Here is an 18,759-nt window from a genome sequence, read left to right on the forward strand (position 1 = left end):
ACCATTGGAGCTTTCCTTATATTCCAACATTTACTGCATTCTGCTGCATAGAATATATGTTGGTCCTTGTCTTATCTTGGCTACTGAGGGCAGGAATTTTTATCACTAATTTTGACATTCCTTGCTTAACACAGTTCCTCACATAATGCAAAATAAAACTCCATTAAAATTAAGTAAAGCACTACTCTTTACTGATGATAAGCCTGATCTAAATAGCCCCTAATCACAACTCTAAATTATGTTTCTTTTTTCTCCAAATATGATTATTTTCTATTTTAGTCATCACATAATAGAAAGCTTGGCACAGTACTTTATTTGCATTTTTTTCTCTTACATCTAGAAAAGCATGGTGACAAAGTTTCTAATTTTTAGAAACTAAAGGCTCTTCAGAACACCTGGAAGAAACTGGGATATGAGGAGACACTACGTTTACTTTAAATTATGAAGTTAGTGTTAGTCCAGAGTCAGTCAACTGGATAATCTCTCAAGTACAAACCGCCAAAATACTCCAATATAATGTATTAAGATCAGAGGTCTGGTCCTAGTACATTTTATTGGATTATTTTAGTTTAATTTAGCACAAACTATCCTCTGCTACATTCTGAGGATGAATAAACGAAGATCGTAATTCTGAGTGATTGCAAAAAATAAGCCCTGGTCAATAAACATCTCTAACTAACGAACAGAAAGTAAGATTAGAGTTTAAAGTAATATGGAGTTGTGATCACCACCAATGACAACACAAAAACTAAACGTCAAAACTGCATTGCCCAAAAAGCAAGAATTAAAGGAAACAATCTGACTTCGCTGACTTACGTAAGAAACGTCCTACTTGAAAGCCATCAGGTACAACACTGAGCATCCTACCTGAAGATCCCAAAGTGCCTACGTAAGTTAAAAATCCCTGCAAAAGATATTCATTCACCATTAGTTAATCAGCTTTCTTACCCTTCAAGACCATGTCTTTGGCAAAGGGTGAGGAAGACAGAGGGGTTTCCTGGTGATATTGTGGCAGGCAGAAAAATGGCTTCTCCCTTAAAATGTCCACGTCCCAATCCTCTGAACCTGTGACTATGTTACCTTACACGGCAAAGGGACTTTCAGTTTTGATTCAGTTAAGGACCTTGATCCTTCAGTTAAGGACCAAGAGATTATGCTGGACTATTTGGGTAGGGCCAGGGCAATCATAAGGATTCTCAAAATGGAACAGGGAACCAGAAGAGGAGGTCAGAGTGATGAGATGTGAGGGGGACTAAACAACCTACTGTTGCTGATTTTGAAAATGGAGGAAGAAGCCAGGAGCCAAGGAATGCAGGCAGCTCCTAGCAACTGGAAGTCAAGGAAACAGATAGATTCTCTAGACTCCAGAGAAGAATGCAGCCCTGCTGACATCTTGATTTTAGTGAGACCTGTGTAGAATGTCTGACCTACAGAATTGTATAGTAAATTTCTGTTGTTTTAAGTCATTAATCAGTGGCAACAATAGGAAACTAATATGGTAAACTGCTATAGAAAGAATTCTCTAAAACAGCTAACACCTCAAAAGGGTGGCGTGATGCTCTATAAAATGCTCAGCAAATGTATTAAGATTTAGTTTGCATTACTAAAAATTATCCCTGCTCCTCTGTAAAAAGCTAACATGCAAAGCTTAAAATTAGATTTATGAAAAGATTGAAAGTAAATACAATTAACTTTGATTGAAAAGTTAGGTTAGAAAAAAAGGAGAACAAGGTGCTTTCAACCCAACAAGAAGGTGATAAAAAGTAAGTAGGAAAATTGGATATTCCTTGCAGATCACATTTAAAAAGGGACCACCACAGTATCCTTTTCAATAGTCAGCCAGAAGGCAAAAATCAGGATTTCTTGGGAAGCTCATATTTACCTGATGATCCTCTGGGCAGCGTACTGATGGAGAGAACGAAACTGTGCCGACATATTTGCCAAAGCTGCCAAACAATTTGTGTGAAGGTACTTGTCCTGCCAGAAAAGAGCAAGTTGAAAACATTCATCAAGTCTTCTCTACATGTTAAGCAAGCTTAATTAGAAGCAAATGTGAACTCAATTATCATTGATTTTTGAAAGTTCGGGCCCACAATCCCTTTTCTCTAATTCCAAAATCGATAAAGCACTGAAAGTTCAAAGATTTTTTCACCACTCATTTGGAAGCAACATCTGGCACAAAAGAGGATGATGCTATTTATGGTCTTCATTAGCCCTACCCTGGTGAGGACTGAACTATTTCACTGCAGAAATATTAATGTTTAATTACAGTGTGCTGCTCCAGAACCTAACGGTTACGTATAGTGTAAGCATCTGCACTGTAATTATCTTTCTAAAATCAAAACATTCTCCATTCTAAAACACATCTGGCTCCGAGAGTTTCAGATAAAAGACTGTGGACATGTACGTATGTTAGCCCCACAGAGGGGAATAACTGAAAACAGCTCAGGAAACTGGACCATTTCTCTGAGCTATGAATTCTCTATACTGGTTCTCTATTGCCCGGAACTGAAATTTGCTCCCAGGTACTACAAATATAATCCAGTCAAAATTTCCCTTTTACTCTTTAAAGTATTCTCTTTCTTCTTTTCTTTCAAAACTAAAGTCATATTTTCTTGTGTTCATATATTCTTAGTTTGTTGTTGCTGCTTTTAAAAGGTAAATCAGCTTTATTGGTCTAGCAAAGACTTAGAACATCTTATCTAAATGTGCTCCACTGATGGTTTTCTATTCCATGTAAAATATCTTTAATCACAAATCTATGAAATGTTAAGAAACAGACACTGTACACTACCTCGGGATCATGTAATGCAACGTCTATATGCTGATCTGTACTTTTCCACTATATTTCATGAGAAGTCACACTCTAAATAATGAGATTGCTTCAAACTATAGTCTTAACTGTACTAGATGCATAAAGATAGACAAATAGCTGTGGAATACTTACTCTTGTCCGTGTCATATTATATTGAATGGTTCTTATTACGACCAATATCAGGAGACTCCCCAGTGAAATTTCAGTTAAAACCCGTTCTGAATACCAAGTAATATTTTTTAATATCTGTAATGGGGAAGAAAAGTTGAAGTAAATATGAATGATTTAGGGAAAAAAGGACTGTCCGTGTCTATAATGTCTAGCCATGGCTCTGCTCCGAAGGTAAATTAAATAGCACAGAAAAGTGAATTGTGAGACTTTCAGTTCAAGATAGCCCAACTGTGACTGATGTGTTTACTTGTCCTTCCTTCTTAAACATGAAAGAAAGAAACTTAATAAAAAGCGTCTGGACAGACAACACAGGAGGCTATCATTAGTAGACAAAAAGGAGATACATCTGAAAGAGGTACGGCAGATAAGACAAGACTGACAACAATCAGCCTTCAGCAGTTTGAAAGTAACAATAAGAAAACAAAGCAATCTCCTGAAAAGGAGAGCTGCCCCAACAACCACAGAAAACCTCTGCGCTTGTGTTCAGGAGCAGCCAAGAACACAAAGTAAAGATCTTCAAGAAGAGGCCCGCCGCCCGTCTGCTACTCGGTGGAGCAGGCAGCTCTGGGGCTCATCTCTGGGGCTTGGGGAACAAGAACTATTTTCTAATTTAAGTTGTCACAGTTCCACAGATTTGTAACATGGGTATGAGAGGGGTGAGAGAGAGGGAGAGAAATTGGGCAGTGCAGTGCTGCAGCCAGCTCCGGGCTGCCACAATGAAGGGGGTCAAGTACAGAGAAACCAACAGGCTTGGAGTAGAACTCCCCTCAGGTTCTCTACCACTTAGGTCACTCCCACTTCCTTTCTCCGTAACCCAGGGAGTCAATGTGCCTCATTCTTCTCTCTCCATGCATGAAAATGAAAAGCCTTCTGGGCTGATTCCTGCCTTCTCCACGAAGACAGGCTCCATGCAGAGCACAGAACTCCATCACTCTCAACTGCTGAGGGGGTGGGTGTCTTGAAAGGGAGGTCCCACCTCCTTTCAAAACAAATGAATCTAGACTTTTATTTATAAAAAAGCTGGGAAGCAAGTAGAGGAATTTACTCATCTGAAAGAGCTATGTGCTACATGTAATCAAGCCTCTGTTCTAAATTCTAACATATATGAAATACAGGATAAAAGTACACGTTAAATAACACGGTGGTATAATCAGCCAAAGACAAATGTAGGAAATTCTACTAAACAAATAACCCAGTTTCTACAAGAAATAAATGGTGCAAAAAGGTGGGAGAGGGAGAAACTGTTACAGATTAAAAGGAATCTTAAGAACGAACTGCAATAAGTGAACTTTGGAAACTGAGTCAACCCAACCAAATTAAAAAAGACATTTTAAAGATAACTGGAGAAAATGAATTGAGTATTAGTAGGTATTAAAAAATTTCTGTTGATTTTGTTGGATTAATAATGGTATTATGGTTATGTATATTTTAAATTTCATAATTGTTAGTGACATACTGAACTATTTACAAATGGTATTACCTGTATATACATAATCAATGGAATAACACATAATCAACTTTTTTGTGTCTTCCTCCTAAATATGCACAGATAAGCAAGGATCACCAGATACTTGAGGAAAGCCTCCAATGTGGACTAAAGCAGGAGTCAAAGAAGAAAGTGGAACTGAGAAATTTGCCATCTGTTTTAATAGATTTAGAGGGGATGCTTGGCTCTGCTGAAGCATTGGGAGTTGCTTTAGTGATTCGTACATGAATAAACAACGGCAAAGATGTGCTATGGAAAGATGACGACATGTACAAGAAAGGAAGTGCCCTTATCATGCACTCCATCTGAACACAGAATAACAGCTGACATAATCCTAATAATGTAAAAGCTGAGTTAACCAAAAACGATAAAAAAGATGGAAGGTGGAAAGAGTCTATGTGCTGGAAAGGGGGCTGGGAATTCAGAGAGAACACAAGATATGCAGGAAGGAGAGCTAATGATTCATCTTCCATCTTCCATTTAGAATATCTAAACCTGAAAAATCAAGAAATAACAATATAAGCATTTGTACCATCGACGAGTTGAAAGCTGGAATTAGGAATAGAGTAGACACAGGGTCTGCTATTTTTCATTAAAACCTAGTACTTCTGTACAAACTGCCAGTTATAAAAAATGGTCATGGGGATGTAAAGTAAAGCATAGGGAATATAGTCAATAATATTATAATAACTATGTATGGTGCCAGATGAGTTCTAAACTTACTGTGGTGACCACTTCGTAAGGTATATAAACGTCTAATCACTATGCTGTTCACCTGAAACTAATAGAATATCGTTTAAAAAAACACCTAGTACTTGTACATAAGTTTTAAACTATGCACTTATATTACTGGGACACAAAGAAAATACCAAACAGGAAGATAAAATCAGTTTGGTAATGGAACTTACCAACAGAACTAAAATTTAAAGTGTTACACTCATTTTTTAAACATAAAACAATTGATATGTCTTCTTCCCTTTGTTCCCTATTCTTTCACAATTCTGTATACAAGGAGCAAACCTGTTGGACAATTTCTGCCTCAACTAAAAAGCGGAAATGAAATGGAGAAGAAAAACGAACCCAGTAGCAGGAAAAACACGTGCCTCAAATACTAAAGAAACCATTCTGAGAGAGTTCTTAATAGTGGTTAATAGTCATTTGGGAAAAAATCACCACTTCATAAATCTGAAGACACGATTTCGAATTTAGGTTCTTGTGCAAACAGCTACCAGAAGGAAAAGAAGGAAGAAATGCTAAGGCCACAGTAAGTCTTCCTGAGGGACATGTCTATTCTGTACCTGTGTAACTCTAATCGAAGTAATAGGAACTTACCACTTCGTGAATGGATCTATTGAAGCCATCGTCTTCTGTAAGGATCAACAATATTATAAGGGCCATATACACATGGTGTGAATTTCTTTCTTCAACATGATACAGAATCTCTAGAATTGGTAAAACCTAGGGAATATAAATTTTAATTTACTACTTCTATTACTTTATTATAAGACCAATGTCTTAATCTTTTATACTTTTATTATCTACCTTTTGCTTTCACTTCATAGTTACAAAGCTCTTTAGAGAAAAACAACACACACACCAGCCTCGGACTGAAAGTGTTTTCCCCATATGTATAGCTAAGCTACCAGTAGAGGAAATCATCACCCTATGTGAAAGTCTGCTGCTACATAAAGGTTGGGTTTGCAGGGACCATGTCGGGTCAACACTTGACACTGAATAGAGGCAGGTCTGCCTCCAGCCTGACACGTACTTACACACAACCAAGTATTCTTAGAAACACTGTAACGCGTCAAATGTTACCTTCTTAATAGCAAAAACTATAGAATAAAAGAATTGTTAATAACAACAAAATCAGATCAGCAAAGCAAATTTCCTACCCATATTTTCTAATCATAGCCTCAACAAATATTTATTATAGAGAGAAGGACAAAAGGTCAGAGAGAGAAATAAGTTAAGACATTAAAGTAATCTATGCAAGAAAATTTAAAACCAAACAAACAACTCCCCCATCCACCCTCCCACATAAAAACAAAAACTTTTAACTTTTCACTGGTGCGTATCATCATATACAGACAACCGCTTCCTGCATCATCTCTATACCAGCATTTTACCGTGGAAGGGACAGGTGATGTCACAGGCTTCCTGCTTCCTGCTATCATTTCCCTTAGGACACATCATGCTCAGAATTGTCTCTGTGCTTATACTCACCCATCATTAAACAAGCCCTCTCTTTACAAGTTTTTACTTACATAAGCTGTACATTGTTACACTCAATTTTGCTATTTAAGCCAATGTTTTCCAAATATAGCTGGGAAGGAAGCAAAATTCTTTCATCACATTTTTTGGTCCTTTCTATCAATTTGACATGGAACATGCTCTTCAAATGAATTCTCATATCCTGTATTATAATACTCAGTATTTTACACAGTATGTTTAACACTGAAAAAAATGGCTACCAAATACCTCGTGAATCCTGCTATCAACCTGTAAAAAATGGTGCCAAGGGGACATTTCTTTTGCGGCCAGCAAGCACCCGGCTACTTCAGGGATATTTACAATTTTATTAATAGCCCATAGTTATCTATATGTTATGTATTTCCAATATAATAATAAAAGCACTGATGTTTACACATTAGTTGTAATGAAGTTGCCATAGGAGTTTTTAATCTATGAGCAAAAATTGGGAACCCATTTCAGTCACATAGTGAAGAATCGTATACATTTAAGTGATGTCTGGCAATGGTACCTTAAAATAACTTATAACACTCCAGGAACTGAGTTCAGGCAGCCCTAAAATCTAAGCCTGTCAGAGGGACGGGACGCCTCAAAAACTGAGCTGAAAAAACACCTTTTCTTTTAGCCATTCTCATCAGGAACATGCTGTAATTGTGACTAGTTGCATGACCTGGTGGGCAGGCAGTTAGCAGCTGGAAGGAACCGAGAGGTTATAAATAGCTTCTTGAGAATGGCAGAGGGTACACCGTAGAGAACTTGATTAGGCTGCATCATGGGCAGTGGGTGGCTGTTAAAGACTTAAAGGACAGGGAAGCTTGTCATGCTGCTGTGTTCTCTCGTTCTGTGACGCCATCTCCGTGTACTCTGGTTCCTACACTGTAAAACTCCTACCTTTGCCTGCGTCTGGTGACATCTCCCCATCAATCTCTCAATCATCACCTTTAAGTACACCCTCTGGGGAAAATAATTATTCTTTCAAATATTATAAAGTACAGAAAAGGCATGAAATGTTTAGTACAATACTTACAAGACTTTCCATATCTGTGCGAGCCAGCATGTATGTTCTAATATTACTGTTTTGATGGAGCAACGTATACAAGAGGAGAGTTGCTTGATCAGATGTCTGCTGTTCACACAGAGTTGTGTACAAACTGTTAAAATTAATCTGGAAAGCATGTGGAATTGACGAGGGGAAAGGACTGTTATCTGGATTACAGAAAACACAAAAATTTAAAAATATTACATCAGTATTTCCTGGACAGTGCCTTATATAAACAATAATAAAAACCCTGCTAACGAATATAATTCAATTCCCATCAATTCTGTATAAGTCACTACATTTCAGATTCAAAAATTTCAATTTATAGGTTAAGTTTCACTTACAAAAGAACTAATATAAAACGTGGCAACTATAGTTATTAACACTGTATTATACAACTTAAGTTTGCTAAGAGAGTAGAACTGAAATGTTCTCACCAAAAAAAGGAGGAAAAAACTGGAACAATTTATTTCTCGATATTAGCTAAACCACAGCTTTCCAATGATTATAAATATGTGTGCAAGTAACACTTACCAGAGTAAATTTTGATAAAAAAGTTGTTAAATATTTTTTAAAAAAATTAACTAAGTCATGTGGTTTGACTTCATTATGATTTTTACCTTAATATATCTGAATAAAATTAGCTATAAAAACATGAGCTTAAATAAACAGAGCTATGGGGCTAGACAAAAGGCCCTCTAATATAACAATTTAACCATGACTTTGAGATGTTTTGTTACCAAAATAAAATGACCACCAAGTCCTAAATAATGGATAGACAAAGAATATAAAAGTTTCTACGTAAAACAGAAAATTCTCTTACGAGAGGGTTAAAAAGAAAAATCTATCATGAAGTTAATTTTTTTGAATGAATAATCATAGATGAAGTATTCACCAATGTCATTAATCCATCTACGAAGAAAATAGATAGGATACAGCATATAATTTGGCTAGAAAATTCTTGATATCCCAAACTGACACAGCCCCTTTCCTACAGTTTACTGGATTTACTTAGAAACTGAAGCAAGCAAGGTTGGAAAGTCAAAAAGGAAGTAAAGATGGGTCAGTTGACTCTATAGAGAAAATTATAACCTCCTCAGTGGAACATAATAGCACGAACAGGTGATATTTTAATGAGTTTTGATAAGTAAGCACCAAGAATTTTTTTAAAGACACAGAACCACTAGCAAAAAAAACCCCCCAAAACACAAGAAAATTTAAAAACACTGCTTTAACATTGCCAAATGCTGTGCTCTTAATGGAAAAGAAATGTGTGCTAACACAATCTTTAATGGCACAGGCCTATGCCTCTCAGATTTTTCTTTCTAACCTTTACGTCTGTGAGAAGAGTGCATCTAAAAAAATGTCGTCAACTTTACTACAAAATGCCCTCAACTTTTCCTGCCACATTTAGAATAGTGGTTATTTTTTCAACCCTAACCCTGTATCTTTGACACTTACAAAATAATTGTTTTGTGTGGCTGACTTCATATTTTTGCAAGGGATGGCAAACAGAAGTGCTGCATATGCTATGCGTATGCAAATATTAGAAACTACAAAAGACTGGATGGAGGAAGATTGTGGCACACTCCCTCTTTACAATGGAAGCAAAGTAACACGTTTGCCAACCTGTATTATACCTGACTGCAGATGGAATGTGTGGAGTGTTTGTGTATTCACAACATCTATACATTACTAGCTAATAATTCAGTGAGTCGGTACACAATGATGGATGCTCATTTAATTCTTGTAAGAACCTTGTGAGGTAGAGATTATAATCCCTGCTTCACAAATAAAGAAACTAGTATTTACGGAATAAAAACTGGGACATGAACCCAGCTCAGCATAACTCTACAGCCAATGTTCTGAATGGCTGTAGCACACAGTCTCCCAAAAGATGATTATTGCAGGGAGGTTCAACCCCAAATAGTAACATTTGGCTAGAACAGCAAAAGTAACAATAGCAGACACCATATAATGAACACCTGCTATGTTGCAAAAAGCTGAGCTAATCGTCTAGAAACCTTGCCTTGCTTGGTACTTATACAAATACTGTTAGAGATATTACCTCCATTTTACCGACCAAGTCATTGAGGCTTATTGAGATGAAGCAAGTTATGAAAAGCCTCACAGCACTGAAGTGACAGAAGTGTGGCATGAAGTCAGGTCTGCTTGATTCCAAAACGTGCTTTCTTAACCATTAAGCCACACTATCACTAAAATGAGTATAGTAATGGGAATAGAAAAATACTATTAGATACATTAGTTTTCACTTTTTAGCTATCAAATTATTAGAGACTCCCTATTCCCTTGCACATAATAATACCAGAACTGACAAAGCCACAATTAACTGGAACACTCATCCACTGTCTGTAAGGAACATATATTAGAACAGCTCTTCTTACTCATCTTAATTATATTAGTATTGGATATGTCTTGACAATCTAGCTACCATATTATTCTTGCTTTAGAGTATAATTTTTTTTAAATTAGGGAATATTGGGAAACAGTGTGTTTTTTCAGGATGTCAAGTCGTTGTTTTAAATCTAGTTGTGGGGGGGCACAGCTCAGCTCCAAGTCAAGTCATTGTTTTCAATCTAGTTGTGGAGGGTGCAGCTCACTGGCGCATATGGGACTTGAACTGGCGACCTTGGTGTTATGAGCACCTAACCACAGAGCCAACCGGCCACCCACCAGTGGCCCAGCTCCAAGCTCAAGCCGTTGCTTCGCACTGGCCCATGTGGGAATCGAACCAGCAACCTTGCTATTAAGAGCTCACGCTCTAACCAACTGAGCCATCCGGCCGCCCCTAGAGTATAATTTTTAAATAAAAGATTACTGTTGCAACATAGAACTATCTGCTCATGTTCTACTTCAGGGTTTGACAAATTATGGCCCAGAGGCAGCCCCACTGCCTGTTCTGGAAATAAAGTTTTACCGGAACCATCCAGGCTCACTCCCTTATGTATTATCTATGCCTGCTTTTGTGCTACAACAGCAGAGTTAAAAGGTGGTGACAGAGACCACATGGCCCCGCCAAGGCACCTGCCCCTTTGAAGAAAATGTTTGCTGAATTCTGTTCTAATTTTTAGTTTAATAAAACTCCAACTGGAATATAGACTTTAAATGAAAAATTTCAAACAACCTATCATTTGGCGTTTTCCAGGTTAATTTTTATCCCTAACAGGTAGGACAGGAGGATCAAATTAAACACATGCTGGCTTGGTTATCTCTGAAATAAATGTAAATTTAAATGGATATAAGGAACCATAGCTGTCATCTAAGATTTATTTGACCTTCCTAAGAATATAGACAGAAAAACCTAAGTTATTCTCATCTGTAACCAATATGAAAACATACAAATCGACAGTCATCTCCACAACTAGAAGACAATAAACAGTATGGGGTAAACAATGCTTTCTTTCCTCATTCGAAAGAATATTCAGAGAAAAAAACACCACAAACCTTGTGTATTCTTAAAGGACATAATGGCCTGTCGGTAGGGGTTTGGTGCGTCTGCAGCATCTGTCAGGTTGGCAAGCACCAGCAGAAGCAGGAGACTTTGGTTGGCCAGAGGGGAAGCAAGTGCTGGAGCGGCAGCCGCTTTGCTGCCCACACCGCCCAGTGTGAAGACAGTCCAGAGTCCAGCTGGAGAAGAAAACATACAGTTAAGTTGTGTTGGGACTAGTAAGATGATATATAGTATTCTACACTTTTTCATATTTAAAAGTTTGAAATAACACTCTCTTTTTTGATTAGGAAAGTAAAACAAGTCTATTATTTGGAAATTGTCATATTACCCAAAGATATAAAATTTTAAGACGATATTATTCCCTATTCCCATAATTCCATTCCTACTTTCTATAGATAACCACTGTTAAGCTTCTAATACATCTTTCTATATTTTCTTTATGTCTCAAACATACAAATATTCATAAGAATTTGAAAACCAAAGCAAAATGTTAAAATATCTAGGAAAATAAAAAATACCAAATTTGCCTGAAAGACAAAAAAGTATGAATGGACAAATAATCTTAGAAGAGTGCAACACAGAGTCAAAGAGCTAAATCTAAAAACAAACCAATTCCAGATTCTTTTTACGAGTAAGTCTACCAAACCTTCAAAGTATGGATAACTCTCATATTATATAAGCAGTTCCAAAGTACAGACATGAATCATATCTACAAAACTCAATTGACAAGGCCAGAAAAACCTCCTTGATACAGAAACTGCATAAAGACTGCATTTAAAACAAAACAGAGAAATGAATAGAGATTTTTAGATGGTCAAATCAGGGAAAAGAAGATGAGACCCAAGAGAAAATTTTAAAAGAATAAATGCGTCATGATCAAGAAGGGTTTGCCTCTGAAATGCAAGAATGGTTCACCATTAAATAATTTATTAATTTATTTCTCTTCATTTAAAAAGGATGGAGGAAAAGAAAATACGGCAATCTCAATAGATGCCAATTGTTTTCGATTAAGTGTAAAACCTATCTTAATTTAAAGAGAGAGAATTCTTACAAACTAGAAACGGAAACAAACCTCTTGGTTTCTAAAGTCTATCTAATTAGAAATCCACAGTAGTCAAACATTGGGAGAATTTCCATTAAGATTACCCACATCAGCATTGTATTGCTGGTGCTCCAAGCAAAAGGCATTAAGGCAAGAAAAAAAGAACCAATAAAATGAATAAGGAAATCATTTCAATATTTGCAAGCAATCTGTTTGTGCACTATCCAATCGAGTAGCTACTCCGGTTTTTGGGCACTGGAAATGGAGATATGTAGTCCAAATTGTATTGTGCCGTAAGTATAAAACAACACACTGGATCCCAAAGATCAAATACCAAAAAAAAGTACAAATCTGTCACTAAGTGTTAATATTGATTACATGTCAAAATTATAATATTTTAGATATGCTGCATTAAAGAGTATTAAAAATCAACATATAAAAACAAAAGCCTGCCTATATATGAGCAATAAATAATTAGAAAGTCAAATCACAATATCAACAAATACAGTCACATATTTAAGAAGAAACACAAAAGAAATGTGTAAGACTTTTAGGCAGACAAGGTCATATGAGATCTGAATTAATATAGAGGTACAACATATTTCTGGACAAAAAGACTGACTATTACAAAACTGACCATAAATTAATCTAAAATTCAGCATAATCACTATCAAAATAGAATAATTTATGTAATACTTCGTAATATAGTGTAAGTAAAACATTGCTGGATGTGAAAATACGTAAGAAAAATTTTTGAGAAGGACTAATCTGGAGAGGAATGCTCCTAGTTAAATAGCAAAATTTTTATAAAGCTCTGTTCATTTAAAATAGCTCAATGGAACAGATATGCGTTCAGAAACATGTGTTTAAGAATTAACCTTCTGAAACAGGTAGTATTCCTAATCACTAAGAAAAAGATAAAATTCTATAAATGTCTTTGGGACAATAGAATTTAATCATTTCCCCAGTACTGAATTATCGAAGTATATGTATAAACCTTGACTTGAGAAAGGCTTTTTTCTCAAAATTCAAGAAGATATAAAAAATGGTAATTTGACTACTTAAAAAGTAAATATTTATGTAATTCACTTGATCACAAACAAGACAAATAACAGAGATGGAGAAAACATATGCAACATATAAAACAGAAAAGAATATTTATTTTTTAAAAAGACCTCCTGCAAATCAGTACGAGAAAGAAAGCTAACAGTTCAAAATAAAAATAGGCAATAAAAGTTCCAAAGCAATTAAAAGAGAAAATTAATTAATTTATACAATGAGATGATCCATGAGAATATAAGTTTTTAAAAGATTTATAACAACCAGTATGGTTAAAGGTTCAGAAAATTACCAACAGTGAGGGATCAAAATGGTACAGAAATTCTGGAAGACGTTTGCCAGTTCTCATTAAATTAAAGTGTACATCCCTGTCAATCCACCAATTTTTTTCTTGTGCTAGAGACCATCTGAACAGGTACACAAAGATTCAGGAACAGGAATACTTCTGTAATTTTCTTGTAATTCTCAGATAATAAAAACAATGCAGATGTTCACCAAGAGTGAATGGTTAATGAACTGGTTAATTCATACTATGGAATACAATATACAGAGGTAGATATCTATGGATTCACAAGGAATTATCTCTATGTTATGCTGTTAAGTTAAAAAAAAAAAAAAAAGTTGCTGAGGGCCTTGCTGAGGGCTGGCCCGGTGGCTCAGGCGGTTGGAGCTCCATGCTCCTAACACCAAAGGCTGCTGGTTCAATGCCCACATGGGCCAGTAGGCTCTTTCAACCACAAGGTTGCCAGATCGACTCCCGCAAGGGATGGTGGGCTGTGCCCCCTTCAACTAACAAGGGCAACTGGACCTGGAGCTGATCTGCGCCCTCCACAACTATGGTTGAAAGGACAAAAACTTGACTTGGAAAAAATCCTGGAAGTACACACAGTTCCCCAATAAAGTCCTGTTCCCCTTCCCCAATAAAATCTTAAAAAAGAAAAAAACAAGGTTGCTGAAAAATTGAGGTTAATAATTTAAAAATCACTCGCCAAATATATGTATATTTGCGTACGTGTGTGTGTTTTATAAACAGGAAGGACAAAGTGTGCATCACACTGGTAACAGAAATTACCTCTGGCATGGAATTCAAGGACTTGCTTTATTTGTATAGTTAACTTTTCTGCAATAAGAATATATCCGCCTCACGTATTTCTTTAAAAATAAATGCAAAATAACAAAATTAAAACAACTGAACAATAGAGACCCAATCAGTATAGATTATGTAGAGTATGGAAAAAACTCATCAGCATAACATTAAGTGAAAGGCAAATCATACAACACACACACACACAAAAGCCCCCTTTCTTAAAAAACTGTATATCTACATATCTATGCTGGAAATGCACCTACAGGTGCCTGGCGGGGTGTACGGCTGACAGTGGTTACCTCTGATCATAAAGAAGAGAGGAGTGAAGGTGACTTGAAGGTATTTCACATTTTGTTCAGTGTTTACTTGTTTGATTCGTTTATAACACAGATATATTCAAGCATAACCTAAGCAATTCAGAAACAATAAGGAAAGAAGCAAGGGGAAAAAGAAAAATTCCTGGTCACCAACCCTAGAAAATGTGACGAACACACACTGGAGCTAGAGATACACCCTCATGGTTTTTATTTTTAAAAAGCACCTCCCGACAATTTTTGGAGGGGTAGTCACCAACATATTAATGCTGATCAAATCTAGGATGGTGGTAATGGGCATATTTTAATATTACTTATTACACTGGGCAGATGCCATTTTTATAAGACCAACTTTGTTAAGGAATGCTTTTGTAAAGAAATTTAACATGGATAGAAAGTTAAGCAAAATTGATAGATTTGGGGCGGCCGGATGGCTCCGTTGGTTACAGCGCGAGCTCTGAACAACATGGTTGCCAGTTTGATTCCCACGTGGGCCAGTGAGCTGCGCCCTCCACAATTAGATTGAAGGACAACTACTTGGAGCTGATGGGCTCTGGAGAAACACACTGTTCCCCAATATTCCCCAATTAAAAAAAAATAAAAAACTGATAGATTTGATTTTTCCAACTAACGCAGGCAGATAATTTTTATTTCTTCTTTATATTGCAAACTCAGTGTGAACATTTGCTCATTTCTAATATTTTGCATTTTTTATAGAACACGTGGTATGAAACTACCTCATAGATATTCTATCAATATATCCTTTCTTACATAATTGTGGTCCTGAAAATCTCAAACTTTTTCTGTGACTCACTAGAATGATTTCACAACTAAGTCTTCAGAAGCTGTTATTTGGAAGGGCAGGGGGTAAACAGCCTACCCGCCCAAGTTTCAGAGGTCCTGAGAGGAGAACACAGGGAACCTCAAAGCTCCCGGCCTACCTGGTATAAACCTTCAGTGTAGGTACAAGCAAACTTGGAGTCCAGCCAGACAAATCAACAGCAAGGATTTTTTAAAGTATTATTAATAATGTAGGAAGAATTTTAAGATGATTGAGGGAAGACAGAAAAGTTTCTGTTAAGTACTGTGCTCCATCCTTTTCATTAGAAAAATCTGGATATTTGTATAAACACTATCAACTAATAACTGATCATTACACATCACAAATTTAAATTTATTCAAAACAATGTTCAAAATATAGTTGAGAAACTTGAGGCATTTAATAAGGAAATAAAAAATTATATAAGAAGGGTGGCTGGTTAGCTCAGATGGTTAGAGCATGGTGGTAATGACACCAAGGTTGCCAGTTCGATCCCCGCATAGGCCATTGTGAGCTGTGCCCTCCTTAAACTAAAAAAAATAAATAAATTATATAAGAAAGTATTCCCAATAGCAAAGTATTCTTTCCTTTGGTTTGATATGTTGTTTATCTTAACATTTAAAAAAATGTCCAGTCCCTTCCTTCCACTCAGAATATGCTCCATAACTGTCTACCCCTATATGCACCACTATATGTTCCAGGATTGCAAGCAAAGAAAAACACAATTAGAAAGTTCAATCTGCAACAAAAATAATCACAAAATGCTCTCCAAGGTAAAATATAAGTGTTTGAGGGTTTTTTGGTTTTTTGGCTTCTCTTCACAGCGGTGCATGTTCATTCCTAGGAGAAATGAGAGTTGACTACCACTGGACAAATTTCACAAACAAAATTCTGATTCTCTTTTCGCACACTTCACTCTCCTTTTTTTTTCCCCTTCAAGTTTTTCCAAGAGGGCTGAGAAGCTGCTTACAATGTCAGATCAATCAACATTTTATCGAGAAGCTATCACCCTACTCTACCCACAAACACAGCCCTCCTTCCTTTCTCTGGTAAATACGACTGCTATAATGCCTTTCCTTATAGGGAGAAAGGAGGCAGCCTGCCATTGCCTACATTGTAGTTTAAACTGGCCCATGATACTGGACCAGAATTCTTCCAAAAGTTCATTTCTTTTTGCTGCTCCAAGCCTATGATCTATGACCCAAGAATCTTAGTGGAATTGCATTTTCCTGCTGGCAAAAAAACCTTCTCTCTTCCAGAAAAATAAGGGAAAGTTACAGTATATTTCCTTCTGTTCTAAAAACCAAATTAAGGATCGTCTCCAAAGTTTTTTAATTGTATCCCTCAGGTCCTCCAAATAAACTCTTAAAATAAAATTCATCTAACGATAAAGTACTGAAATTAACTAAAACAACAAAAGTGGTGTTGATGATTCAATTTTTTTCAAAGTAGTGACTCACCAGTATTCATCCTTAACAATAAAAATGTGAGGAAGATACAAAGTGTGACAAATTAAAACATCAATAAAAATAACCATCATGGTGGAAAAAAAGAACTCTTGTTTTAAAAAATGTTGAACTCCAAAATAAACATTATTTTATTAAGACAACGAAATTATTTTTTCACATTAGTAAACGTGCTACTTGCCAAACTATAATTGAATTCTTATGTCTAACAAATATGTTACAAAACACTAATTATTCAATCAGAACTACACAAAAAAATACTATACAACAGTCATCCATAGTAATAATAATCTGCAAAAAGTGTCCTATTCATATATTTGAACCAGTAATATTGTCACAAACCAGACATGAAAGAAGTAAGGAGAAGGCAGGTCAGCTATTAGAAGCACAGATGAAGATTCTACTACAGACATTTCAATCAACACAGATAAAAGGAGAATCAGTCAATAAATATGTAATGAGTGCCTATTAGGGTTAGGCCCTATGCCAGGTACCAAAAATACAAAGTAGAAAAAAAATCATACCTTGCTTTTGAGAAAGTTAATAGCAGACAGGGGAGATGAGCATTCAAACAACTACAAACCAATTTTAATTGCCATAACGATCCAACACAAATATTATTTAAAATACCCATGCTTTTCCTATACAAGTGTAGTGAAATAATAAGGGAAGACAGGGTCACCAATAAAAGTATTGAACATGCATTCCAGGGTAAATTTTGTGGCAGAGTCCGCTAGCTACCTGACTCCAACACCTTGTTCCTTTTCTTCCTTTTTAAATAAAATGTCCAGGGATTTAAAGCTGGACAGGGCAGCATTTCCCAATCTTCCTCACAGCAGGCTACGGCCACGTGACTAAAATCTAGCAAATGGGATATCACTGAGAGTGGTATGTGCAAAGTTTCAGTTACATCCTTAAAAGAAAGCTGTTTTCTCTTCATATCCTCACCCTTGCATGGGCTAGAACCCCAGCAACATGGCAGGGAGACAACTGACTTTGTGCATGAGGACACGACCCAGGAGACTGGCAAAACAAGATAGGAGGAACTCTGGCCCCTGGATGACCTCAAGAAGCAAACCTGCCTGGACCAACTTACAGTTATTCGACAGAGATGCAAACCTTCTTCAAGCCACTTGTTTAAGCCACTGGTATCAGATCTCCATTAAAAGCCAAACCAGTATCCTAAATAATACAATTGCGTATTTAAAGTTTCAGAACATCACTTGGTTAGAGACTTTTTGTAACAAATAAGAAGTTAAAAAAATTCTTTGCCCATGATAATTAAGAACGTTTTAACATAAATATGCTCTTGTAAAAATTAGAGATCCCATGTACCCTTTTATCCAGTGTCCTTTAAAGGTAGTATCTTACAAAACCATAATACAATATCATAACCAGGACACTGACATTGAGACAGTCAAAATACAGAATGATTCCATCATCAGTTAGGAACATCTGCAGGGGAAAATAATGGTCTAATGATTATAGCTTCTTTGAAGTTGATTTCTTTCAAAGGGTCTCAGCTGACCTATATTCCAGCTGCACAGAAAAATTGGTGTGACCAAAATATATACTGACTACCTGTGCATTTTATTCATTCAATTGATCATTTATTAATGCCTGCTACAAACTGGGCAAAATGCAAGAAACTGGATTCGTCACTGATAAACCCATAGACAGTGATGCTGTATCCATGAAGTTTACAGTCTAAGGCGAAACAGAGGCCATGAAACAG

The 18,759-nt window shown here is 36.3% G+C and overlaps 1 protein-coding gene across 4 annotated transcripts in view; it reads right to left on the bottom strand.

Moving 5' to 3' along the window:
• The window catches only part of DYM (dymeclin), a 269,717-nt gene that overhangs the window by 151,806 nt on the left and 99,152 nt on the right, over positions 1 to 18,759 (bottom strand). For all 4 annotated transcript variants that reach the window (XM_019721433.3, XM_074340000.2, XM_019721409.3 and 1 more), the window contains exons 9-13: positions 11,230 to 11,412; positions 7,753 to 7,931; positions 5,805 to 5,930; positions 2,948 to 3,061; positions 1,883 to 1,977 (exon numbers count right to left, since the gene is read on the bottom strand). In XM_019721433.3, the coding sequence (XP_019576992.1) occupies positions 1,883 to 1,977; positions 2,948 to 3,061; positions 5,805 to 5,930; positions 7,753 to 7,931; positions 11,230 to 11,412 (697 nt within the window). The remainder of the gene's footprint in view (positions 1 to 1,882; positions 1,978 to 2,947; positions 3,062 to 5,804; positions 5,931 to 7,752; positions 7,932 to 11,229; positions 11,413 to 18,759) is intronic.

This window comes from Rhinolophus sinicus, chromosome 4, assembly GCF_057876585.1.
Source record: "Rhinolophus sinicus isolate RSI-liver-muscle chromosome 4, RSI-T2T, whole genome shotgun sequence".
NCBI lineage: Eukaryota > Metazoa > Chordata > Mammalia > Chiroptera > Rhinolophidae > Rhinolophus > Rhinolophus sinicus.